Source organism: Mustela lutreola, chromosome 7 (genome assembly GCF_030435805.1).
Source record: "Mustela lutreola isolate mMusLut2 chromosome 7, mMusLut2.pri, whole genome shotgun sequence".
Classification (NCBI taxonomy): Eukaryota; Metazoa; Chordata; class Mammalia; order Carnivora; family Mustelidae; genus Mustela; species Mustela lutreola.
The window spans coordinates 116,351,289-116,378,672 of record NC_081296.1 but is presented as its reverse complement, the minus strand read 5'-3'; the positions used below and the strand labels follow the sequence as shown (position 1 = coordinate 116,378,672).

The 27,384-nt window shown below is 42.7% G+C and overlaps 1 protein-coding gene across 2 annotated transcripts in view; it reads right to left on the bottom strand.

Annotated features, from left to right (window-relative positions):
- Nucleotides 1-1,904: 1,904 nt before the first annotated feature.
- RHOJ (ras homolog family member J) overlaps nt 1,905-27,384 on the bottom strand; it is an 82,936-nt gene continuing 57,456 nt past the window's right edge. Inside the window, exons 3-5 of one of the 2 annotated variants that reach the window (XM_059182267.1) lie at nt 19,904-20,068; nt 16,796-16,891; nt 1,905-7,673 (exon numbers count right to left, since the gene is read on the bottom strand). In XM_059182267.1, the coding sequence (XP_059038250.1) occupies nt 7,527-7,673; nt 16,796-16,891; nt 19,904-20,068 (408 nt within the window). In that variant the 3' untranslated portion in view covers nt 1,905-7,526. The remainder of the gene's footprint in view (nt 7,674-16,795; nt 16,892-19,903; nt 20,069-27,384) is intronic. The other variant, XM_059182268.1, reaches the window with a different exon arrangement.

The following is a 27,384-nucleotide window of genomic DNA, read 5'->3' as shown; positions in this document are numbered from 1 at the left end:
GTGTTTCTTAGCACTTGATTATTTCCATGTGCTTAATTTACTAGGAATGTTTTTTATTCAAAAAAGGAGCTCTCAGATATCTTGGACTGGGATTTTCTTTTATTGTTGCCATAAAGGGACTAGAAATCAAACATTTAAAAATTACGAGTAAATGAATTCTTGAAGAGAGATTGAGTGTTGATGAGAATTTTCTTGCCCTACTAGCTTTTTACGAAGAGAGAAAACAGGCTTTCTTGTGTGAAGTGGTGGGTATGCAGAGCACTGGCCGTCCATGGTGTAAAAAGCACTTTTTGGCAGCTTGGACCAGTGGTTAAAAGCAAGAAATCAAGGATATATTTGCAATAATGAAAATAATCTTTGGTAAGACTTGGTTTTGGGATTTGACTAAACCCTTCCGAGAATGCTGGCTGCTTGGGTAGCCAAACTGCTCCCAGATGTAAAAGCTGTCCCAGTTTATAAGTATTTTCAATTTTTTAAAAAGATTTTATTTATTTTATTTGACAGAGAGAGATCACAAGTAGGCAGAGAGGCAGATAGAGAGAGAGGGAGGAGGAAGCAGGCTCCCTGCGGAGCAGAGAGCCCAATGCGGGGCTTGATCCCAGGACCCTGGGACCATGACCTGAGTCGAAGGCAGAGGCTTTAACCCACTGAGCCACCCAGGCACCCCTATAAGTATTTTCAATTTATAGGTATCTTGGGACACCAATGTGTTCCACATTCTAGGGCATGAAAGAAGACACCTGATTTTGAGTCCTGAGGTTAGAGGTCTATCAACAGTGTGAAGGGAAGCCAGCTGCAGGAAGGGGAAGGCAGTCCTTCACAGAGGAGGTGGTCCCTGAATGATTGTACCTGTCCAGTGACACCAGGTCCTTATTTGGGGATGGAATTGTTGATCTGCTAGCCAGGTAACTAGCAGACCACTTGGAGGTACAAAGGAAGTGGTGACCCGGTGCTCTTTCTTCATTTGTTTAAAGAGAGGTATAATTTGCCTTCAGGACTTCTTCAGCAACAATAGGATTTGAATAAGGTGATACACTTTCCGTGTGCGTGTGTTTGCGTGCGTGCCTGCACGAGTGCATTTTTAAAGAGCTCTTGTATGTGGGGGCGGGGTGTGTGTGTGTGGGGGAAACCAAGTATGGCTTCCAGGGATGTTTAGTAAAAATACACTAAGTGAATACAGCTCTGGCCTGTGTATCGGACAGTGGGGATATAAATCTGTGGAGGCCCCGTTTAGAGGACGTGCTTGTGGTCAACGCTGATTTTGGCATCTAGGGAACATCTGAAGCCACGCAGACAGAAGCTTCATCCAAAGTTTTATGCCCCAGAAATTTGTTTTATCTTCATTTTATAAATGTATAACTTCCTGTGATATGAATCTTTCTTGTTTTGGAAGGCATTTTCTCTCTCTTCCTTATAAACAGCAAAAAACCTTGAAGAACAGAAGTATTTCAGATTTAGCAGATCTTTCAAACCAGATGCTGCTTTTTCTGTTTTTAATTCCAAATAGGCTTATTGCTTTACCGCAGCTGGGCAGCACATGACAGGCTTCTGAAAGCCTTTTTATTCATCCAATAAACACAAACAACTCAAATATTAGCCTAACGAATACCCAAAGGGTAGCCTCAGAGAGACAAACAAAGCCGATGGTTTCTTCCTCAGGTGTTTGGATATAACAACTGGTGGTAAACTTGGTTGTCTTGTCCATCGGTACCTGTCAGATTTTAATGTGTACATGACCTGGGGGTCTCATTAAATGCAGGTTTAATTTTAAATTTGGTTTGGATTCAATGGGTCTGGACTGGGCCCGAGTGGCAAAGGGCTAGACAATTTCCTGTTCTAATGGAGGCCTGGGGAAGGCAGTTTGCTCAAGTGGTTGGTGAAGACACCCTCAGATAACGCAGAAATGAGAGCAGGAGAAAAGACAATTTAATGACTTTAAAGGTAGAACGTGGCATAAAGCAAACTGCTTAAAGAGAACGTGAAATAATATTCCATTAGTTACGAAAATGTACATTACATTTCATAATGTACATAATGTACATTTCATAAGCCATTACATAAGAAGCAGGTTGTAAGAAAGCCAAAGCCCTTCCCTTGCCTTTCATTTCCCCCTGCAGTGATCACAAGGGGAGCAGCATGGGCGTTTCAGGTGGGATAAGATTCTGCTGAAATGTACTTCAATAGTAATAACTGTTTACTCAGGGCCAAGAAACAATTAAAGCCAGGTGATGCGAAGAATGTGGAATTCATTAACCTTCCTGCCCATGGCTCCTCTAGGAGAACAAAACCTGACTGCTTAAAAACAAAACAAAACAAAAAAAAACCTGATTTAAAAAATGGCAGGTGGTGGTAATTTTAGGTAGATATTTACAAACCTGCCCCAGACATACCATCCTGCCATGAAAGTTTTACTATTTTTTCCTGCAAAGAATTAACATAAACTCCAAAGACGGACATGCAGGGGGTTACTGGGAAGCTTGGGGAGCTAATAGGGCTTGCAGGGGAGCCTCAGTTCTGTGCTTTGGGGACCCTCTCATATTGTCCCAGACCTCATATCCCCTAAAACGCCGATCAGACCCCATTCGTCAAAGGTAACTTGATATACTGAGAGGCTTGGAGGACATGGCTGAAAATACAACAAAATCTTACTTACTATAGCAGCAAGAAGCTTCTGATACACTGCCGAACTCAGGACACAACGAAATTGCCAGAGTAGGACATGTGTAAAGCACATACACATGCACACAACAACTCTGGATTTTGACATAATATTCCCTAAGGAGGAAAAAAAAAATTGTGACCAAGAATAATCATGTAGCTTTTACTCTCATTTCCTGTGCTGGAAGTTCAAGGCCAAGAACTGTTGTTGAACTCGCATCCCTGAATTCACAGATGAGCCAAACCCTCCTTGACTCATTCCTAACCCACAGAGGTCTCCAATGAGCGCCACCCAGCCTCTGAAACTGGAAGTGCCTGTGTCTGGAGCTTGGCGTTTTCATCTCCTTTCTGGGCTTTGTGGACACTGAAGCACCAGGTATTGTTGCTTTAGCTCATGGTTTTGGGTTCTGTTATCGTTGTTGTGCATGCTAAAGGCCATCGTTCTGTTTGGAGCTATTGCACTGAAGATGAATACGGATCTCTTACACAAGTTACCGTCTTTCAAGATACTGCAACATCATCCTTTTCAGGTTTTAAGTCATGCTAGTGCTTAAAAAACTTCCCAAATAATTGATTCACTCATATTCCTTGGTAAATTTCCCCTGACCATCTGCTCCATATTATCAGAGAAGGTGTGAGCATGAAGACCACCCCCTCCCCCATATCGTTACTGGAGTCTCAAAAAGCACTGTTCAGAATTTCATCATTTTTAAAGCAATGTTGAGGAGGACTTATGTAGAATCATCATATGATGAACCCTCTAGACTGATTCTGGAACACTCTTCACATGAACAGTCCTCCTTTCTTCCCTAGGGCTCTGGCGGCCAGACAGAACTTAGCCAGTGCCTGGGAGAATTGTCAGGTGTATGTGTTTTGCCTTGTGTTTCGTTTTAGTTTTCTCTCCATTCTCTAGATGTTTCCTTTTTCAACAGTACCTAACTTTGTTTGTTAAGAAACACGATTTCCCCCATCTTCTTTTTCTCCTTCTCTTCCTAATGGTTCTTGAGATGAAAATACTCTGTTGAGTTTCCTTTTTTGTACTTGGGCAGCCTACTCAATGTCTCATAAGAGAGTAGCTGGTGACCTGTGGCTCTCACTGTTGAGAGCAAACGCACTTTTGGCATTCTGGCATCCAAACATAGAGGCCAAAGACATAGAGGGTTAGATAATCATCTCTATCACGGTGCCAAACATTCCTTTAAAGCAAAACCTCAATTTCTAATCTTCTATCACTTTGGTCACATGGATGACTTTGCCTTTGTGAATACAATACTACATCTTTGAAGTTTTTGCAGGTCAAGTATTTCTTTTTGAGCAGTCTACTTGGCAAGTTTATTAACTGCTCAAAGAACCTACACACTACCTAATGTACATTTTTGTTGGTCTCAAGTTTGGCTTTTAACTTTAATTTCTCCAAAACTGTGAACATGGTTGTGATTTCTCCTTTACTACCCTTTAAATATTATTTCCTCATTGATGGTTCTATGAAAATTGTATATGGTTACATCCACTGCATCTGGAACTTCTTTTATGGACCAGAAATCTTCCAAATGGTTCTTTGCGTATCATTATCAGACATAATGTTATTGGAATCTCAGGACCAAAACTTCCTTCTTGTCATAAGTGTATGACTTATTTTTTTCATTTCCCAGCTTACTGCTTCCTGGTTTAGGCTTACTCTGGTTATTACATTCAGTAATTGTTCTTTGAGTGTACATTTTCTTGGCAGAAATCAGCCCAGATTACTTATGATGACATGGCTTTGACTCTTGTAGTAGTCTTTTGTATTTCCAAAACAGCCCAGGGAGTCCATTAATTCTACCAAATAACCAACCATTTGATTGAAAAAAAAAAATTGTTAAACCAGTTACTTGATTAAGCCACTAGATTGGGATTACATTGCTGTATACTGTGCAATTAGATGGGGATTATAGAACGTTGTACATTGTGGATCCCAAGCATACTGCAGATCAAATTCCTATCTCTAGGTTATTACTAGTGTGATGGATTATCTAAATTACAGTGGCCTAAGTCATGTATTTGAAATGAGGCTGAGATCTGTAGGATGAACAAAAGCAACTCCAATAACACACCTGCAACACAACAACTTAGTATCTGTGATAATGAATAGATTACAGTGCAGAGTTTGGAGCACTGGATGGGAAGCAGAATGGCTGGGGTCTGTTCCAGCTCTGTCACAACACATTTCTTTTGACGCCTCTTGATTTGAGTTTCCTCATTTGTAGAATGAGGGAGTTGGACTGTATTTTCTGGGCCCTCTTCTAGCTCTGAAAAGCTGACTCTACCTTCCGATGGAGATTGGCTTCCCCTTCTTGACTTTGGAAGATGGTCAAAAGTCAACGATCCTTCTTCAGATCCTTCTTTCAGATCTCTTCTGATCTTTATAGTTTTATTTAATATAGTTTTATTTAATCTTACGGCAGGAAACATGTTTTACTGAAATGAACTACCTCTTGCCATGAAACAGGCAACACATGGTTAATTTGGTAGAATATTAACTCATTTATGTCGTTTTGTTCTTCATTATTTTATTTAATGAGCTTTATGACCTTTATGACCTTTAGCAGCCTCTCCACCCAGACACTGGTTCTAGGTGGGTTCTGGTTCTAGGTGGGAGAGTGATTTTCTCACTGTGAACTCGTAATTCCCATGGTCCAGTAGGGAAGGGAGGTCATGGCCTGGGGAATCATTTGCTCTTAGATGCACATGTCTGGAAAGTTCTCCTTGGTAGAGCAAAGATACGCACTCTTTCATCAACATCAGTGAGAAGTGAGGAATGGCCCTTTAGTAAGATGTAACCATGCAATGATGCAACAAAACTGGGTAACAGCATTTCATTTATTACAGGACTAAATGCTCATTATTGTTTGTAAAGAAGGAATCCATAACCTCTGTAAAGTTACTGTTTATGGACGGTTGATTTCCATTTACAGAGGAAGAAAGTCCTAGTTGTCTCTAAATGTCAAGCTTTGGCTCACAAAACTCCCATTTTCTTTTAGTTTGAGGGTGTGTGTATCTCTGTGTGTATGCCTGCCTGTATGTGTGTGTTTAAGAAAATGTTTAGTGACTGGAGAATTGAGCAGGGAAATAGGACTTGCAACATGGAAGAAAGAAAAACTCATTTCAGAAATTCTAAACAAACAAACAAAACCCCAGAACTGAGGGGATGTCATGGAAGGCGCTAACAGAGAAGACCCACATCATATGTTATATGGGGCTACCTCCGGGAGGAGAAGGGACTAGAAAAAGACTGGATTTTTCCAACAGAAGGAGTGTGAATCTGGAAATTGTTATGTTAAAATTGGTGTCATTTGATGCTGCAAGAGGCACTTTGCTTATGCAATTGAAATCAAAAGTAAACTGCCTACCTGGGTGTTTCCAGGGTAATTGCAAGCAAATAAGGCTAATTAGGAGACTTTATCGTCTCTAATTAAAAGCTAGGAAATAATTCACTCTGTGATTCAAGAATCCCTCGCTATTTGGAAGAGGCATATAGAAAGCGCACATCATTCTTTACTGGGAGCTTTTACTTTCAAAGACCCAAGGTGCTGTTCTACAGAGCACAGCACTTTGGAAGCAGGGGATAAACAGATTCAGAACTTGGTACCCACAGATCCATCCCTAAACACACATTTGGGACAATGAGTGTAGGAAGTAGGGAGAGGCAATATATTAGTACCAGCTGTACTTGGAAAATGTCATTTAAATGGAACAGGGAGTGGACGTGAACCAAGCTGAGAAGCCCTTCGGGTTGAAGCAAGTGGAAATATGGAAGCACTTTGCTTAACCTTTGGGGACTTTTAAACATTTACTTTTTCATGCCCCATGGCCAGAGCTTTCTTTTAGATCAGGTTATTATTGGGCAAGGGAGAAAGCGAAATTAAGGGAAGAAAAGGGCAGGCGCCTGGGAAGGGAGGGAGCAGGATATTTCTCTTTGCTGAATAAAGAATATTTTAAAACCTAGGTCTGCCATATTCTTCCCCAATCAGTTTGATTAAAAAGCAGAAATACTACTTTCTTAAACACAGTTCATTTGTAATTTGCCTTGACAATATAAATATGGGGGAAAAAATACGGTTACCCATCAGCAAAAGCATTTCCAGGGTGAATCTTTGGCAAAAGTGGGGACCCGCGACAATTCAGGTGGTGTTTTTCTTTCAACCAGGTTCAAAAATCTTTGTAAATTTCCAAAAGTTGTAACGTTTTCTTGTTTCCTTCTTACAGTCAGGCATTCAGAGGTACGCGTTGGTTCTAATAGCTTTGGTAGAAACAGGCTGAAAATGGAAATGAATATAAAAATCTTTGCCTTGAGGCTAATTTGGTATGGACTTGTAAGGCCTGAGTAAATTGATAAATTAGTACATTTAAAAAAATAATACAAATAAATGCAAGACACATAGGTTTAACATCAGATTCAGAGAACAAGATTAGTATAGTGTTCCTGGGTTTTGTAGAAGACACGGGGTAAGGCCACCAATACAGGAACTGAGTTCCTCTTCTGGTATCTTGGTGATGATTTCCTCTCATCAGCTTCACGTTCATGGAGGGAAGATGCAAAATGCAACATGGTCTTTGCTTTCATTGGCAACATGGTCAGCAGCAGCGCTGGCTGACGTCTGGGCGGGCTCAGCGTTTTCATGGAGTGTGCAATGTGGATGCTTCAGGCTGAGAGGGGGGATGTGGCAGTTGGTGTGCTGTGCTTGCTAGGGGCTCCTGGGGGAGGGATCAAGGCTCCGTGCAAAGGGACGTCCTCTCTGGTCGCACCTTCCTTCATGGCTTGAGCTTGGTCTCAGAGGTCGGCGCCACTGTCACCTTTAGGTGGGGTGGAGGCCAGTCCCCCAGCAGCCTCAGATAATTGAACAGCAGCTGTGACACTCAGAGCAGCGTTTCTTTTTTTTCTTGGGGTGGAAAATGGTGAGAATCGCTTCATCAAAAACCGCTTTGAGACCTTTCTGAGTTAGGGCCGAACATTCCAAGTAGCACTGTGCTCCAATCTTCAACACAAAAGAGAGAGAGAAAGGCGTGAGAGGGGAAGAAAAAGGCGGAGTGGGATCAGACCCTGCTCAGCCACCTGCTGCCTCAGCTTGTCCTGCAAATAGCCCTGGGGTTGGTTTGGATGTGGTGTGTGTGTGTGTGTGTGTGTGTGTGTGTGTGTGTGTTTCCTTTTGCATTTCCATTTGCATCTACTATCCTAATTTTTATATTTTTTACTTTCTGATATTAGCAATAAATGGTTGTGGATTGTTTTTGGTTAACCAGTAAGTTCTGAAAGTGAGCCATTACCACTCATTGCTAATATAAGAATATGACAAATGTAAAACTTGAGAGAGGATTCAAAAGCAGTGATATGGTTTAAATATACTTTGTGAACAACAGGGCTACATGATGTTGTTTTTAGCACCCTTTCATAGGCGTGCGGAATGTGTAAATCTGGTACGAGTGAAATGTATCTCCTTCTGTACGCAGGAAGGCAGAGTGTCAGCTTAGTTGGTAAACCATATAGAAAGGGAGTGGATGATAAGGTTTGATAGATCGTTCTTCACAAAAATGTACTTTTTCTCCCCCAAGACTATTTATTTATTTATTTGACAGAGAGAGACACAGTGAGAGAGGGTACACAAGCAGGGGGAGTGGGAGGGAGAGGTAGTAGCAGGCTTCCCGCTGAGCAGGGACCCAGGCGTTCCTAAAATGCACTTTTCTTAAAAAAGACTTTATTTATTTATTTGACAGAGAGAGATCACAAGCAGGCAGAGAGAGTGGGGGAAGCAAGCTCCCCGCTGAGCAGAGAGCCCGATGCGGGGCTCAACCCCAGGACCCTGAGATCATGACCTGAGCCGAAGGCAGAGGCTTAACCCACTGAGCCACCCAGGCGCCCCCCACCCCAAATGCACTTCAGATGAAGTCTCGCTCACCAAGGTAATACTCAATTGGTATTATTACTTGGTTTTGACATACTTTAAAAGGTGTATTTCTAAGGAGTTGAAAAACCCGAAACATGTAAAATAAAAATCATGAAATACATTTACTGATGGAGACACCCTCCTTGTTAGTATATGTTCCATGCGTACTTAAATGATAATATTTTGTTCTTGCTTCAGACTTTATTTCAAAGCTTTTGATGATTTTATACTGTGTTATTTGATAATCACAAAAATCCCTTTGAGAAACATAGGAATTCAGTCCAGAACTAGAGCTTCTCTTTAAAAAATAGCCAGCCAGAGCAGACCATGTTTGGCAGGCAAACTCACGAGATTGTTCATGTGAGGGAGACTCAGGGTTTTAATTGCTCATAAGCTTGGCATTAGCTAACGATATGATGCCGGCCTTTTAATATTAGGGACATCTGGAGAAACGCTTTTATTATATACTTCACATTATGAGAATAACTAAAGAATCAAAGCAGATTCACAAGAGGGTGGTTGGATGGTGAGCCCTCGGAAGCCACAGCAGATCCATGACTAGAGCAGGGTAGCAGAATCACATGCCTATTCCAGTAACTTCTGTCAATGAGGAAAGCAGGGCAAGGTGCCAGCCTGGGGGGACAGGTGGAAACCATGGGGAACCTGAACAACCCCCTCCCCACCCAAAGAGCTGGCAGTCTCAGCCAGCTCTGGACAGTCGTTGCCATGGTTCACTATTGGCCATCTTTGTACAATTGGACTTTTGGATTTTTAGGTAATAATTACCAATTTAAAAAATACTTTGTGGGCCAACCAAGACACTAATATGTGATTTCTTTGGCAGCTAGACAGTTTGCAGTGCATGAACTAAAGGAATTTGTAGTAGACATTAGGATAGAGGGGGAAAAGCCCCAGAAGGTAAAATGATTTGTTGAAGGGCACCCAACCAGACAGCGGAACTAGAGTAGAATCTCGGTCTCTTGGCCTGTGTTCTTTGTTCCATGACGGTTGCCCTTATCATTCAACTCTGCAAGGAGCTGGTCAAGGGGCATCTGGGTGGTTCAGTTGGTTAAGTGTCTGCCTTCAGCTCACCCTGGGATCGAGCCCCATGTGGGCTTCTCCCTCTCTCTGCCCTCCCCCTACGTGTGCTCTTTGAGTTTCTCTCTCAAATGAATAAATACATAAAATCTTAAAAAAAAAAAAGATGATCAAAAATTAAGCATGAAATAAAGTTTTTCTGGTTGGGTCCAGATAGTATACACTTTTTTTTTTCCTATAGAGAAGAAATACTGTATGAGCTAAAGGAAAGCGCCCACAGAAGAGATGTTGGATATTAAAACTGCTCTTACGGTTTCATTTTAACCATGGTTTGGCCTTTGAATTAAAAAAATGTTTTTTTTATTTGCAACTGATGAATCACTAAACTCTACCTCTGCAACAACCCCATCCCCCACAAAAATGGCTTTATAAAAATCATTAAAAACAGATGGATGCAAAAAAGGGATAAAAATAGAGACCATTTTCCTAATAATGTCATGAAATGGCATCGATTACATTTTGGGATTGTGGCCAATGCTTGCTAAGAACATGTGAAAAGCACACCACTCCCGTGAGTTGAAGGACTGCTTGTAATGCAGCTCTTCTCTGTCATGCTGAAAAAATACCCAGAGAGTGCTGAGGGGTCATTTGTCTGGAATGCCTCCCCACTAAGCTCACAAGCCTCGCTTGATTGTGGAAGGCTCAGTTCAGGTGGGGCTCTGGGCCATCAGATGCTGTAAGATGGGCGGGGCTAGTGTGTCATCCTCCCTCCTGGGTGCTCCTAACAGCCCAGCAGGCCTTGCCTTCTGAAGGCGGTGGAGGAGCCCAAATGCGTCTGTCCCTATGCAGATATTTCTGAAGATAATGAAACAGTGGATCAAGGCATTACTGTGTAACTGAGTTAATATAACACTGTCTCGGACCGATAGTTCCAGGTAAAATAGCAAAGAGATTTTGGGCATGATTTGGGAAATAGGTGTGTGAGAAAGAACCCAGTTATGAGGTATTTTGAAGATTTTTTTTTTTTTAATTCATTTGAGAGAGAAGCAGAGACAGAGACAAACAGAACACAAGCAAAGAGGGAGAGGGAGAAGCAGACTCCCTGCTGAGCTGGGAGCCTGACATGGGACTTGATCCCAGGACCTAGATATCATGACCTGAACCAGAGGCAGATGCTTAACCATCTGAGCCACCCAGGCACCCCTGAAGTGAGTATTTTGTTAACCATCTATCAAGTGCTCTGGATCAGAGAGAAGACTTCACCCTGGTTCAGAGAAAAGGCACAGCCATTATAGACACTGCTAAAAAGAAACCACCTCATTAATGACTTTGACATTGTGAAATGGAAAACGGTCTCAAGGAAACAGCTTTCCTTAAAGCTTCCTCTGCCTCTTGGAGCAAAATGACCTATACAGTCAAGTATTTGGAGCATTCTATAAGAGAGCAGGATTTGTGGATGCTTGTTTAGATACACATGTTAACAATCTGTGACATGTTTTGCCAAAATGATTTATTTTCCAGGAAAAAAAAAAAAGAGATTGAGGAATGTACACTGAGGGAACACTTTTCTCATAGCTTTATAATGGCTGAAATGTATTACCCCAAAGCTGAGAAATTTATCAGACATGTAGAGAACTTACAAGAGTCTGACAAGAAGAAATTAAAGAAACAAACAAATGGACAAACAGAATCCACAGTGACCAGTCGGGTGAAAGAAAACCTCTTACATCTTCCAGGTCGTCGTTGTGGAGGTGGGACATGTTATGGAATAAAAGTGTCACTGGAAGGAATGAAGGCAAAGAGGTTGTCCCGGCCATAGATGCCTCTGCGAGGCACATGAATTTAATGACAACGATAGCTTGCTGAGCTGGACCTCACCTTTCTTTGGGTCACTTAATCCTTGTGAGGACTTGGCAAGGTAAGCCTGTCACCATCGTCATGTGTAGCTCAGCCAACGGACGCCAGAGAGAGGAGGTTACCTCCGGAGGGCACACAACTAAAACAATGTCAGAGGCTGGAATCCGTCTTAACCACTCTGTGGGGCAGCCTCCAGCAAATGAAAACAAATGTGGCTGGAAGGGCAAAACGAACCGACAAATGGAGACGTTGTTTTGGATGTAGTGAGGGCGACGAGAGAGGGGATGGGGCGAAAGGGTAAGGCATTTCTGATAAACGGAGAGAAGAGAAAATATTACTGACATAAACAGGGGAAGCTGGTATCTCAGCAACCAGTGAATGACCAGAAGTTTTTTCTCTCTTATTTAAGAATTAGGAAAGGTGCAGGCAACTTGAAAGCCAAGAAAAGGAAAAGGAACCCAACAGCTTGTGTGATAAATTTCATCCTAACAAACTGCTCCAAGAGGAAAAAATGTTTCTAGGCTGGATGGATTTGCAGCTGACTTTTTGTCAGAGTATAAAGCAGCGGTTGCCAGCTCAGGGGTAGGTAGATGATGTGAGTGTGCCGCTCGAGTGTAGGTGAGATGGAGTGGGGGGGGGGTCGTGGCAAACTGAAGGGTAGGTACCTTTTCGAAAAGGCTGTTGAAGGATTGCAGTTGATGAGGAAATGCTGGCCTAGTGCTGCCAAACCTTCTGATTTTTTTTTTTTTAGAAGCCAGAAATATGTATCTTCATGAAAACTTTCTATTGTTCAATTTTGGCCACTAAATCACATTAAAAATACACATGTGGACAGATGACAGCATTTGTGGGTGAAGTTTGGTTCATCACTTACCAATGTTCTCCCTATGCTTGAAAGGATACTTTTATGTGTACTGGTCTCTCTATTTGGAATTTTTTTCTCCTTAGTCCCCACCTTTGCCTACTTGACAAACGTGTCCTTATCCTTCAAAGCTGACTAGGATGTCACCTGCCCTGAGACATTGTCTTGGAATCCTCTTTCCCTGAATGTGTCCATCACTTCCCCCTCTCTGCTACCTCAGTACTAAGTATTCATTCAGGGGGCAGGCTTTGGTTTGCTGGTCACCCGCCTCTTCTGGCCTATGGGCCTCTTGAAGGAAAGGACTTCATTTTGGTAACCCAGACCTCAGCAGTGAAGTAAACAATTTTCAGTGACCATGAGAAAGAGAAGCAATGACTGGCACACAAAACAAGGGGGATTATGGTGACTTTTGCAGTCAGTAGGTGGGTATTATTACTATTGTTATTATTAAAGATTCCATTTATTTATTTAACAGAGAAAGAGCACGAGCCAGAGGGGGGAATAGAGGGAGAAGCAGACTCCTTGCTGAGCAGGGAGCCCGATGCAGGGCTCAATCCAGGAATCATGACCTGAGCCAAAGGCTGACGCTTGACCAACTGAGCCTCCTAAGCACCTCAGTACATGGGTATTGAAGACTCTGGTTGATTAAGATGACTGAACATTGAGGAACGCCTGGGTGGTACAGTCAGTTAAGCATCTGATTCTTGGTTTTGGCTCAGGTCATGATCTCACAGTCGTGGGACTGAGCCTTGTCTCAGGGTCCACGCTCAGTGTGGAGTCTGCTTCAGATTCTCTCTCCCTCTCCCTCCCCACTCACTCTCTCTCTCAGATAAGTAAACAAACAAACAAACAAATAAAATCTTAAAAAAATATGATTGAACACTGATGACAGGATTTCTACAACAGTTTTGCTGCCGTCAACCCACTGGTGCAAACCTGTTCCAAAGCCAGCAGGAAACAGATATCAAGACAAAGAGTGAGAACAACAGTAAGAAAGGCACAGGGTGGGGCACCTGGGTGGCTCAGCGGGTTAAGCCGCTGCCTTCGGCTCAGGTCATGAACTCGGAGTCCTGGGATCGAGTCCCGCATCGGGCTCTCTGCTCAGCAGGGAGCCTGCTTCCTTCTCTCTCTCTGCCTGCCTCTCTGCCTGCTTGTGATCTCTCTCAATAAATCTCTCTCAAATAAATAAATAAAATCTAAAAAAAAAAAAAAAAAAGAAAGGCACAGGGTGAACAAGATCATGAGAGAGGGCAAAAAGAGGCCAGAGGCTGACACAGGGATAAATGTTTTGTCAAGAAATACCCATTACTTAGGAAGTCTGGACTTAGAATTTCAGGTTTAGGTTGTGTCAAATGGAATTGGGAAAGAGAATGCATGAAGAATAATAATCTTTGGGCTAAAGTGTAGCAAGGTGTCTGGCACATGCTAGGTGTTCAGTGAGTTATTGACAAGTAAACCCAATAGTAGTGTGGACATGCGCAAATGAGGAGAGCTGGCTGGAGAGTAAGAAACCCAATAAGGACAGGAAGAGGGAGGCAAAAACAAGTGGAGGGATAACAATGAATATTTATCACCGATTGACACCAAATATTTACATAAATGTGGTTGACATTTGATAAGTGTAAAGAATTGTAATATGCATGATATGAAAATATCCTTTAAAAATAAAAAGCCCTTTGGGATGCCTGGGTGGCTCAGTTGGTTAAGCAGCGGCCTTCAGCTCAGGTCATGATCTCAGTGTCCTGGGATCGAGTCCCACATCGGGCTCCTTGCTCGGCAGGGAGCCTGCTTCTCCCTCTGCCTCTGCCTGCCATTCTCTCTGCCGGTGCTCGGTTTCTCTCCCTCTCTCTGACAAATAAAAAAAAAAAAAATAAAAAAAAAAATAAAAAGCCCTTTGAGACTAAAAAGAGATGATAGATGAAAAATGCTTTGGAAGTTGGAAAGTACTGAACAAAAGGAATCGAATACGAAAAATCAGAACTTGCAAGGCATTTAAACTATGGGGGAGAATATGCACATTAAAATATGGGGCTTCTTTCCCCCTGGGGAAAATAGTACATTATATGTTAATAAAAATACGGGGTTCAGTATATAAAGAAGAAGCCCCAAACCTAAGGGTTTCTTTTCAGAATCTAGGAGGGAAGCAGAAGAGGATGGTGGTTAAAGCAGTTTCACATCCCAGCTCTGCCCCTTTCGAGCAGTGTGACGGTCTCCTCCCTGAGCCTCAGTTTCTTTTAGGAAAGTGGAACTAATAATACACACACCTCAGGGGGTTGCTGTGAGGATTAATTAAGACAAGGCATGCAAAGCGCTTGGCATAAAGCCTAGCACACAGCAAACACTCCATAGATGCTAGCTGTTATTATGAACTACTTGACAGGAAAGTCAGGGAGCAGAGAAACTTAAAGCATCTCTATAATTACATGTATTATGATGAAACAAGTTAAACTCTTGCTTGGATTTCTTCTAAATTGGATTTCGTAAGCTAAACATGATTCTTTCCATATCCGAGAGCAGTTGCTAGGAGAAACTGGCAAAAGGCAATAAAGTGGTGAACTCAGCCATTGTTCTTAAAATAAGTATGAAACGAGATGGGAGGCTTTGGAGTGACTTCTTTTCAGAGGGGAAAAACAACTTCCTAAATGAGAAGTCAAGCCAGGACGCTGACAACATGATGGTGGATATAGGACAGAAGCAAGGGACAGAGACCAGCTCCTGCAAAACATACCAGCTGATTCTCTGGGTTGGGGGGGACCTCCTTATTGTGAAAAATGCACACTGGACTCACACGCAATTGTCTGTTCTGTGGAGCTATATGTCTATGTGCCTTAGCAAGGGAAGTTAAACTGAATGTGCGAGGAGGAGGTAGAAGATTGGCATACATAGGCATGTACCCATTTTACAGAAGGCAAAATAAATGGTTGGAGGAGACCATTTACACCATGGTCAGGTGCACAGGGGTGACACCCACAGATCTGGATTAAAGTTGCTCCCATGATTTTCAGCTGTGTGAATCCAACATTTCATCTCCCTAAGACTGTTTTCTCACCTGCAAGATGAGATGCACGTTATCAGCCGAGAGGCTGAAATGAGACAGAGCCTGTAAAGTGTGTGATATTGTAAGAACTCGATGAATGGCTCATACTGGTAGTTCTGACATGATATTCGCAGAAGTAGGAAGTGTTGTCTCAAGTACATGTGAGACATTCTCATGTATTGCAACCGTAAAAACATAATCCTATTTAATTCATTTCTATTTGAGTGTATTGCTTAGTCTTGGTGGCTATAAGAACATTTTAAGAAGAGAAATGCATATATTTTTGTTCACAAAGGATTTGTAAGTAATATTCTTCTTGATCGGTTTAGAAGGGTGATTCCTTCTCTGCCCAGGGCATGCATTTTGCGGGGTTAGTTACTTTAGAAGCCTTAATTACTTTAAGGTTTTATTTATTTATTTATTTATACATTTATTTGAGAGAGCGTGAGCCTGAGTGTCGGATGGGGGTACAGAGAGAATCTCAAACAGACTCCCTGCTGAGCTCAGAGCTCAACTCAGGGATCGATCTCAGGACCAGGAGATACTATGACCTGAGCTGGAACCAAGAGTCAGATGTTCATACCTGGCCACCCAGGTATGCCCAAAGCTTTAGTTATTTTTTAAAAGAAGCAGTTTCTGAAACCTCTGGCCCAGGTCTCTGGGTTTATGACTAATTCAATGAGGAGGTAGATTCAGGTTATGGAAATATGATTTAAAAGCCTCCTGGTTCTTCTTCTGTTGTGTCCATTTTAGTGTCTTCTTTTGCACACATCTTGTTAGTAACTAGGAGACAAAGATTTGGTCTATATAATTTCCCCACTGGAATCACCATTCACATGAAGCTCTCAAGAACGAAGACACGTCGGTGAGAAAAGTTCCAGCTGTGAGCTGGTTGCTATCATCTGTCAGCAGCCCCTTGGATTTTCCAACTGGTCACCTGCTGGTTTATGTTACTCTTTTAGATGCTGTTTGGGACATATTCCAGGCTCTCTAAGTGGCTGTTCATTAGATGGTGAACAAATATAACCCTACCAGATGCTCATCTAAGTTTTTCCTAAGGAAATCACAAAATGCCTTTTATGGGGTCATTTCAATGAATTACATTGATAATAAGCAGTGAGTTGTCAAATATACATATATCTAATAACTCCCTTTACTCGCACTCACTACAGCAATTGGATATTCCAAAGGTTATTGAATCAAATGATAAGTGCTTCAGTGGTTTAAATTCGCCAGGTTTCTTTCTTAACAAGAGACAACGATGGCTGAGAAGAACGCTAACCAAATGGTCCCTTCCAATCCACCTAGAACAGAGGGGACAGCAGGAAGCAGACTGAACTTCAAAGCAAGAGTCTACGTCGCTCACCCACCCTAGTTCTTCTCTCAGCGTATACTTAAAATGGAATTCAAATCGGACTGTACCGCTTTTGCAAGCTTCACACCATGCTCGTAAGTGAGAGGTTTCTCTTTCATATACAGCAAACGGGCCAAGGTTTTGGGGTCATCGCGGAGATCAATCTGACAAAAAAAAAGAAAAACAAAACAAAACACAAAAAACCCCACATGATAAATTCACTGTTTTTTTTGTTTTTGTTTTTGTTTTTGTTTTTTAGATCTAACCTGAGATTTTAACTGTGATTTTTTAAACCGTGGTGTGGTAGAGATTCCCTGTCCCCCCACTCCCTCAAGATCTATGAAGTCGCTCAGGTTTCTTTAAGGAGGCACATACACATGCCCATGTTGCATCTGAAAAACTGAAGTGATTTCTTTGTAAATATAAACATCAGGTTTTCCATGTGCTTTCTTCTTCAAAAGCAAGTCCCTCTGGGGAGCTGAGGACTTACACCAATAATCCCATAGTTGTCTCAGGCGTCTTTGGAATTCCCTGTTTATTTTTAGATCCCACTTCTAGGAGGTGCACCGTGATTGATCAGTCTTATTACCTTACGGTGATGCCTCATTTGATCCCCAATTATATTACTCGTTTCTTAATAGTCTATTTCCTGGCTCTGAATCCATCTTTGTCTTCACACGCACCGGGATCAAGATTTGCCTCCTGTGAGGATCTTCTAATGAATGTCACTGCAGGTTCTGAAGCCGAGTCCCAAAGAGGAATTCCCAAAGGGTCTGCTTAAGGAATAAGCATTAATCTTTTCAAAGGCAGAACGGCTTTGAAAATGGAGTATATGTTTGGATTAGTTTTGAGAATTTAATTAAATATTTTAGTTGCTTTAAAAATCTCACTGTGTATGCAAACCTATGCATACATGAATGGGTGTAAATGTGGGCTTGAATTTTAAAGAAAAACAAATATATTCATCTAGTAAAGTTCCATTTATAAGCACATTGCTCAGCTTTACTAATTTGTGGGATGTTTTCTTTTCTAGTCTCGGTTGTTCAATGTAGTGCCCACCAATTATAAAATGGGCTCAAATTGCACAAAGATGTTAATGCCGTCAATATTTTGGCAGCAGGGATCATGTTTGGCTATCAATATGGCCAAACATTATCATTTGGGGTTAAGGTAAAAGACTGCATTTAAACAATTATCTTGGGGTGCCGGGGTGGCTGAGTCGATAACTGTGCCTTCAGCTCTGGTCATGATCCGAGTCTTGGGATTGAACCCCATATCGGGCTCCCTGCTCAGCAGGAAGCCTGCTTCTCCCTCTCCCACTACCCCTGCTTGTGCTTCCTCTCTCACTGGGTCTCTCTTTGTCAAATAAATAAATAAAATCTTAAAAAAAAATAAACAGTTATCTTTCAGAGTTGAAGCTCTAACTATACTCTGATTTTTGGATGTGTTAATTATCTATCCATATCTTCTCTAGGAAGTACTTTTATTATTTTTAAACATTTCTCTTTGTTAAACAGAATAGAAAAGCAGCATAACAGTAAAACCCGTCAGCATTATTATGTTTCTGTGTCTTCGGATAGTAATTTAGGTTTTAGCGTAGCGAAGAACACAATCTTTTCAAAACTATAAAAAGTAGGAACAATCTCTAAAACATTTGTGCAGTTGGCTTACTGTTGGAAATTCAAATTATAGAACTTTATTAGCTTTCGAAACACTTCAAAGCCTTTGACAATCACAGATTTGTTTATCTGGTACACCTGTTTTTCACTTCTTTCCTAAGCTCTGGAAGACCAAGAGGTTTAAAGGGGTGTAATAGGGGCGCCTGGGTGGCTCAGTGGGTTAAGCCGCTGCCTTCGGCTCAGGTCATGATCTCAGAGTCCTGGGATCGAGTCCCGCATCGGGCTCTCTGCTCAGTGGAGAGCCTGCTTCCCTCTCTCTCTCTCTGCCTGCCTCTCCATCTACTTGTGATTTCTCTCTGTCAAATAAATAAATAAAATCTTTAAAAAAAAAAAAAATAAAGGGGTGTAATAGAGAAGTGAAATTCTGTCTTCCTTCTCCAGTGGTGTTAAGGGCTCTCTCTCATAATGTGCCCATTCTGACTGCTGGGGTTATTTTGACATTCACCCATTTTGTGACTTCCAAAAAACTGTAGATTTCAGATATAAAACATATTAGGCAGTGTGATGGACATCCCATCTCCTTCCTCCCGCTCAAGGCTGGAGAAGGGCATCTGTTTCAAAACGTACTTCGTTATTTATTTATTTTTTAGAAGATTTTATTAATTTATATGACACAGAGAGAGAGAAAGAGAGAGAGAGAGAGATCACAAGTAGGCCGAGAGGCCGGCGGGGGCGGGGGGAGCCGACTTCCCGTTGAGCAGAGCCCCATGCTGGGCTCCATCCCAGGACCCTGGGTTCATGACCTGAGCCGAAGGCAGAGGCTTTAACCCACTGAGCCACCCAGGTGCCCCCGTACTTCATTATTTAAAACTAAAAAGCAGAGAGATTAATTTTGAAAGACCACCTCAAAACCTCCTGCTTCATATTAAATAGCTCCGTTGTTTTCTCAACCATGGGCTAAATAATTATGCAGATCTTAAGAATGGCTGTTTAACAATGGAATACTATGCAGCCATCAAAAGAAATGAAATCTTGCCATTTGCGACAACGTTTGGAACTAGAGAGTATCATGCTTAGTGAAATAAGTCAAGCAGAGAAAGACAACTATCATATGATCCCCCTGATATTAGGAAGTGGTGATGCAACATGGGGGCTTAAGGGGGTAGGAGAAGAATCAATGAAACAAGATGGGATTGGGAGGGAGACAAACCATAACTGACTCTTAATCTCACAAAACAAACTGAGGGTTGCTGGGGGGAGGGGGGTTGGGAGAAGGGGGGTGGGGTTATGGACATTGGGGAGGGTATGTGCTTTGGTGAGTGCTGTGAAGTGTGTAAATCTGGTGATTCACAGACCTGTAGCCCTGGGGATAAAAATATATTATATGTTTATAAAAAATAAAAAAATAAAAAAATAAGAATGGCTGTTTATCGGATTGATAACATCTGAGACACTCTTCTCTCATGTTGTTGAAATAAGATGTCTAAGAGACACCTAAAGGGTCTTTTTTTGCCCCCCTCCTGCCCTGCCCACCTGCCCGCCATCACTGTCTCTAACCTGGGTCCCTATGAGGACATAAGGCACATGAGGCATGCAGTCCTTCAGCTCTGGGACCCATTCTTCCTGGACGTTGTGGTAAGAGGCAGGATTCACGACAGAGAAGCAGATCAAAAACACATCAGTGTTGGGGTAGGAGAGCGGCCTCAGCTGGTTGTAGTCCTCCTGCGGGAAGAGCAGAGTTTGTACAGATTAGGAAAAGGCGGGTCCCCGGATTCCTTCCTGGCCCTGGGATCTGGTGGTTCCCTCCAGGTATTCCTAGAAATAAAGAAGCTGTCAGTCAGGAAAACACCTTTTCCTTGTGTATGGAGATTGTATACTGCCCCCCTTGAAAGAAGAACTTAAAAAGAAATTTTTTGAGCAGGTTTAGTGAGATCATGTACATGCTATGAAGTTTACCCACTGAATGTATATAATTCAATAAGGATTATGGCAATTCCCTGTCCCATTGGAATTATGTTGTATTGAATATTATTTAAATTAGTGTGCCATTGGCCAAGGCACAGCAATTCTCTTCTTATACAACTTTTAAAAGTTGCATACAAATTTAATTTAGAATAAGCTAGCTATGAACATAAAACAAAGAGCTATTGCCAAATCAGACACCACAATTTTGTGGAAATAATATTGTGTGAGGATTTAGAATTCAGACTTTGGCTAAGTCTACCTAGAGGACATCGTGTGGCCTAGTAAATAAAATACCAGAAAAATTATTTTTTCCCCAAACTCTTTTCAGATCAGAATATGCTCTGGCTGAAGGGTCCCCGGTTACAGAAGATGTTTATGTATATGTTGTTTCCATGGAAGAGGAAAAAGGCAAAGTAAAACATTGGATCATCTCAACTTTGGGAAAATGTCAGCAAGTACCTTTTGTATGTGAAGCATCTTAGGAGATTCCAAGGTAAATCTGCCATTTCAATATAACATTTTCTGTTTTCATAGAATTTAGTAACACATAAGCCAAAAGTAATTTTATGTGTATGTACTTATACTATATAAGTATATGCTATGTATATGTTCATGTCTGCACACACCACAATTTACATACTGGTCATATACACCGTGTGTACTTCATATATGCACACACGCCACGTACATGCACACACTACACATACATAGAGCCATGAAACCTGTATGTTCACGCTTATCACATACTTAGATGTAGGCAACATATCATTTCATTTATTAGCGTCCTGACTTCTCTTCCTAACACTAAGAAAAAGAAGCTAAAACCTATATATGTTCATGGCAAAAATTTAGACCTTACCTAGAGTAATACATATGGTACAAGAGAAAGCTTGTTTTTGCCTTCTTTGTGATCTCTCCTAGTTTTTCCTCTCTTCCCAGAGGGAGCCATGATTAAGCAGTATCCGTCTGAATTTTACATACTTATAAACAGGTATAATAGACATGTGCTTAGTTTAAAAAAGATAAATTGATGGCATAGTTCCTATTATTGTGCCACTTGATTTTTTTAAACTTGCTATGTCATGGGTATTTAAAAACATCAACCTTGTGCTCTTTCTGTTGACTCTCATGATGTCTTTATAAAAAGGGAGAACCTACATACATACGTGAACACCTGTGACTGGAAGGGAGTCCCTGGGGATCAGCATGCGCTGATCTACGGTGAGCTTCTCCAAGTACCTGGCCTGCACAGACTCAGCCCACAAGGCTGCAGCTATAACCACTGCTAATCCTACTAAAATCTAAGCAAAGGTTTTTAATTACCTAAACAAAATCCGTGTAAGATGGCAAGGAGGCTAAAAAAAAAAATCTCAAGTCTTAAAAAGTAAATTAATAAAAAAATGAGTTATAGTTGATCATTGATCATATTCCTATTAAGCAAATAATCAGAGATGATTGCACTGCTGAATGAAGACGGGTCATACTGGGCTGTTGGGCTGGGCCTACTGGTTGCATATCAGTTAAATTGTTCCCTCTGTTCGTGTGTGTGGTGATGGTGGTGGCAAGGCAGTGGGAAGTGGACAGCTCATTTCTTGTCATTATCCCCTCTTCTGTAACCAAGCCTTCTTGCCCACGGTCTCTGCACACTGCTCTCCTTTCTCTCTGGGGCTTTGCCTTAGGGAGCAGCTGTGAGGTCTGACAAGCTACGAACTCTCCTTCGCAGGCCGCATCTTACAGCTGTTCACGATGCCACCTGCCCTCTGCCACTTCGTCCTCCCATGTGGATCGTGATAAAGGGAGCAGGGACCTGCTGTTCTTTCTCATGCCCTACTTAGACTCTGTCCACAGCATGTATTCTGGAAACCCTGCCCACGGGGTGGTGTGGTGACCTGCTAAGGAACACATGGCTTTCTGTTTGCCATTTATGGCAGAGTTTTCATGAGAATCACCTGGGGGATGTTTAAGACCATCCCAACATGCTGGTAGCCAACTACCTGCCTCTTTGCCCTCACTCCAGGACCAATTAAATCACTGTTTTTGGAGATTGGGCTGGGAATCTGGGCATTCTGGTATCATCGGTTTGGAACTGACGTGGAATTGAGAATAACTGATTTGCGTCCTCCTTATCTTCATCATTGCTGAGGTGGGGTCAAGGGCTTAGCATGAAGGGTCAGGCATTGTTTCAGGCACTTACACGCATTGCTTTGTTGGTTCTTCACAATAGCGCTGGAGAGATGGCAGCATCCACATCCTTATTTCAGTTATGAGCAAATTAAGTTTTAGAGAAGTTCGGTAATGAGCTAATGTCTCAGAACGATTAAATACGGGATGGGCTGTTTAGCCCGAATCCAGCTGCAGCTCTTAATTGTGACCACATTATTTGCTCAGCTAAGAATGTTAAGGGACAGATTAAGCATTTTTTTTTTCTTTTTGGGAAATTCCATTTTCTGGGAATCTTAATATGGACTCATGCTTTTACCCAGAAATCTTAGAAATGTTGGATTTTGCAAGTTTACGATCTATTTCATGGCCTGCAGTTACGATCTATTTCCACCACCAGGTGGCAGCAAATACTGTATATTTAAAACCTCAAAGCCAAAACCCCAAAACCGCACCATCAGAACTATATAAGGTAGGAACAAATAACTAGTTGTCTGAAAGGATCATGTTGATTTAATTCTATAACCAGAAGCTATCAAAGCACTTCTAGAAGAGCTAGGAAGACCATGGGTTGCTGTGGGGACTGCAGGTGGGAGTGTGAGAGGATTTTGGGTTTTTGATCATTTACTCCTGGCAGGGTAGCCAGGGCCCTCCAGCAGAGGGACTTCGACTTTGTCCTTTATGGGGCCTTATCTTGCTCTGTATTCTGGATATCTCTTCTGTAGACACCTTAGTTCTGCTGTGTAACTCCATTCAGAATGATAGTCTCCTGCACTGTTAAAGATGCTCTATGAAGTCTAGAAGGTGAATAAGAATTGACTTTCCACTTGGGGGACAGAAAACGAAAATATAGAAATAACTAGTTTGTCCCAGCTGATATGTTTTCTTCAACAGGGCACATTTTGAGCCTAGGTTGGATGACCACCTGTGGAGATGTGGTAAAGCAGCTCTGAGAAATGGAGAAATGGTCTAGCTGGTAGTTGAGGCCCCTTACAATGTTGAGACTGAGAATGGAAGACCAGGTCTTGAATGTTTCTAGAGGAGACAGTTCAATCTAAAATTGCAGCTTGAGTGGAGCTGTTAGCAAACTTCTTCCTAATCTCCAAGTTGCACGCTTCTAAAACCACATTAAGATGCTTATGAGTAAGAAAAGTCGAGTTGCTCTCTGGGGAAAAACATTTTAGTTCTCTGGGGGGCTAAAAGGGACAAGGGGGCTGGGTAGGGGGTGGGTGGTTCAGGGGATAGGGAGGAAGCTGGGGCAAGGTAGGCTTTTGAGTACTTTCCACTAACTTTGCTCCAAAGGCGGGAGACTGGTTTTCCAGGGCTCTAGGATGACTATGGGACTCTGTGACGAAATAACAGTTCATGGGTAGCCACGTCAGATGGCCACGTGATTTCCACATATGTCTGGAACAGCCAGAGCCTCATGGTCCAGGTGGTGAGGAAATGAAACAATTCGACCAATCCTCCTCAGACTTTCGACACCCATGCATCTTGTTAACATGTGGCTTCTCATTCAGCAGCAGGGCTGGGATGAAGCCTGAGAATTTATTTCTAACAAGTTTCCAGGTGATGCTGGTGTTGTGGGCCCAGGGACCACACTCTTGAGTTACAAGGAGAGTTGCATTGAGTCTCCCCCCCCCCCCCCAAACCCACACCATTCCCCACACACATTCAATTGGAAATAGAATTCTGCTTCCAAGTCCTCTTGGGATTAGTGACATTTATCCCAGATTTTAGCATAAGTCTCATTTTCATTTTCTCCCATAAGTACACTCATATCTGTCAGGCTTGGGCTGGAAAATGTGCGCAAGAGCCAGGGGGTGGGAGTGTAGCAAAGCGCTTCAAAGCCTGGGCCAGGGAGACACATTCTCTGGGTTCAAATCCCTGTGTGACTACTGTGTGACACTGGGTAAGTTCTCTCTGCCTCAGCATCTTTATCCGTAAAATGAGTGGGTAATAGTGTTGCCCCATAGGGTTTTTTGAGAATAAAATGCATTCGCATGTGTTGACTGCTTAGAGCACAGTCTTGAATGTAGTAAGTTCTTCAGTGGCCGAGAGACCATCCCATGAACAATAGTCTCAGTGTCCCCGCCCGCAGCGGATACCAGGGCTGAATCTGAAATTCGCTTGTTCTAAACTGAATAGTAACAAGACCCACATGATTGCATACTCTAATTTCACCTCTGAATCCATGTCCCTACAGCTTTATTATTTTTTAAAAATGATTCGAGAGGTAAGATTTTGTCCTGAGGTTCCTTTTATTAAAAACTCGTCATGTTAGCAAACTTCTTCCTAATCTCCAAGTTGCACGCTTCTAAAACCACATTAAGATGCTTATGAGTAAGAAAAGTCGAGTTGCTCTCTGGGGAAAAACATTTGTTTTGAGCCTTAGGCAAACTTTCTGTGGAGGGTTCATGCCAGATTCTGTGCTCCAGATGGCCCCATGGGGTCAGCCAATGGCCACAGGGAAGGCTCATGTCCTTCTGAGTGGACCCTGGGTTACCATGAGTGAACCCCAGCTGTACTTGCCTCCCATGCCTTGTCAAGCTCTCAGGGGAGAGATGGTTCAGAAATCAGGGCAGGTGAGGACACGCCGTGTACAGTCCTGGCTGAGGGAGGCATGTGGCTGACGGCCTTTCTACCCCCACACTTCCCTGGTCACTGGTGACGGCTGAGCTCCTGGGGGCTGTGGCTTTGCATTCCATGCTTGGAATGCAACATACAGACAGCCCCCCCTTCCCAATCCTGTGGGTCTTGTGTGCAGAGAACCTGTGGGTTCATCCTGCCGAGAAACCCAGCTCCTAACACCAGGAGATCCCCATTCTTCCCTGGCAGTGCCACCAATGCCACGTTTGCAAATGTGGCCTTTGAGAGGTGTTTCTCCTGGAGTTAGGCCTGAGGGGTCAGGATCTGAGTAAGGCTTCACCCACACGCTCGTGTAGCTGAGGGCCCACTGACAGGAGGAGGAAAGATGTCTGCTGCCGTGGCTGGCTCTGTCCTAGGTGGCTGGGAGCAGGACGGGAAGATGCCTGGCTCTGAGCCCTGACCTGGGACAGACTGGTCCCCCAGTCTGGCATTCCTTGGTTAGCGAATGCCCAGGCTTTGCTGGAGCATCCCTGCCCCAGCATCCTGTTCTCTGCTTGGTCTCTAAAGACGCACTTGACACGTACTGGCCTGCAAGTACGTCACGGAAAAGTCGGCTCTGGGACTCTTTGTAGCCGAGCCAAAGATCTGAACTCTAGAAATCCCTTTCAGATAACCTTTTAGTAAGACACTACTAGGGGCTCAGGCTGTGCAGCCTGACTTGGCGTGACCTCAGTAGGTTTTGTGTCCAGGCCTGGCCTCGCTGCCTCTCCAGGGTGAGCTGAGCGGAAACACGCAGAGTCAGCCTGCAGAAAATCCCACACCTCACTGCCTAAACTCACTGTCTGGAATTCTGTCTCACAGCTGAACCAGAGTTCTGATGACTTTGTTTTCAAAGGATTCTATTCCAAGTCCCAATATTTGTTTGTTTTGGGGATTTGGGGAGGAAGTTCATGGGTAATAGCAGCAGCAGGTGTTGGACTTCATTCTGAACTGTCTTTAGCAAATGCTTGGTGGGTTCCTGAAGGGCCAGGAGCCTGTCTTGGGGGGTGCCTGGAGACACCGCCGTGATGTGTCCAAAAGGACTAGGTATGACCACATGGACAGAGCTAGGTTAAAGCATTTTGTCTAGGGCTGACTTTGAGCATAGAAATACCAAGTTCCGATCACTTCACTTTTTAGAACATGCACCTCTTGAGGTTGTGTTCATTGACTCTGACTCACAGTTAGTTCAAAACAAAAAGGAGGGACACTACTTGCTGGTTTATTCATGTAAGAAAATCTAAATATTCCCAGCAAGATAGCATTCTAGAGTTGGTTTCAGAGACTTCTTTCTTTTTTTTCTTTTTTTTTTTTTTTTTGCAGTTCAGGGATTAATCAGTTGGTTTTGAGATCACTTCTCTTCCTTAGTAACTCCGGCCATCATGCGTATTTTTGAATTAGTTGAATGTCCCTTAACCTTGTGACCTCAGTGACATTTGCTGGAATATAACTGAGGATAGTGGATGATCCTACCTGAGGCCAGCAATGGGAATTTTGGGATTGTGCTTCTAAGTTAAACGTGTCACAAAGCCTGATTAGCAGAAGGGTAGAACCAGGGGAATCAGCTCAGGGGAGGGGTATATTTTCTGCTGCACCCTCCTAAGGTTAAAGCCATGCCCCGATCGCCAAAGACTTGTAGAGCAGTGCTTCTCCTATAGGTCATGTGGGGATCTTCTGAACATGAATTTTCAGATTCGGTAGGATGGGCTTGAAAATCTGCATTCCTAACAAGCTCCCTTGGTGATGTCGATGCTGCTGGTGGACCACACTTTGAGTGGCAAAGTTCTAGAACAATGGTTCCCTGCCCACCCCCAGCACGGGGCTTGAACTCATGACCCTAAGATCAAGACCCCACTGAGACTAAGAGACAGTTGCTAAACCGACTGAGCCACCCAGGTACCCCCAGATGTGTTTCTTTAAATGTGGTGTACAGACCAGCAGCCACAGGATTAGGAAGCATGTTAGAAATGCAAATTCTTGGGCCCCATTTCAGACCCATAGAATCAGAAATTCTGGAACTGGGGCCCAGGGACCTGGATTTAACAGGACCTGCATGTGATTCTGATCTCTGCTTAAGACTGAGAACCACCACTATTGTACAAAATGAATTACATGTCACCCTTTAGTGTAACACACTCCAATATTTAATAATCCTTTGCTGCTGGAAGGTCTCCCTTGGGTCTGGCCTCAAATAATTTTGCTTAATTACTCCAGGTCTTTTAGGCCTTTTTGAAGTAGTATGTTAAAAGTCCTAATCATAGAATTTTAGACGTAGAAGAACTTTA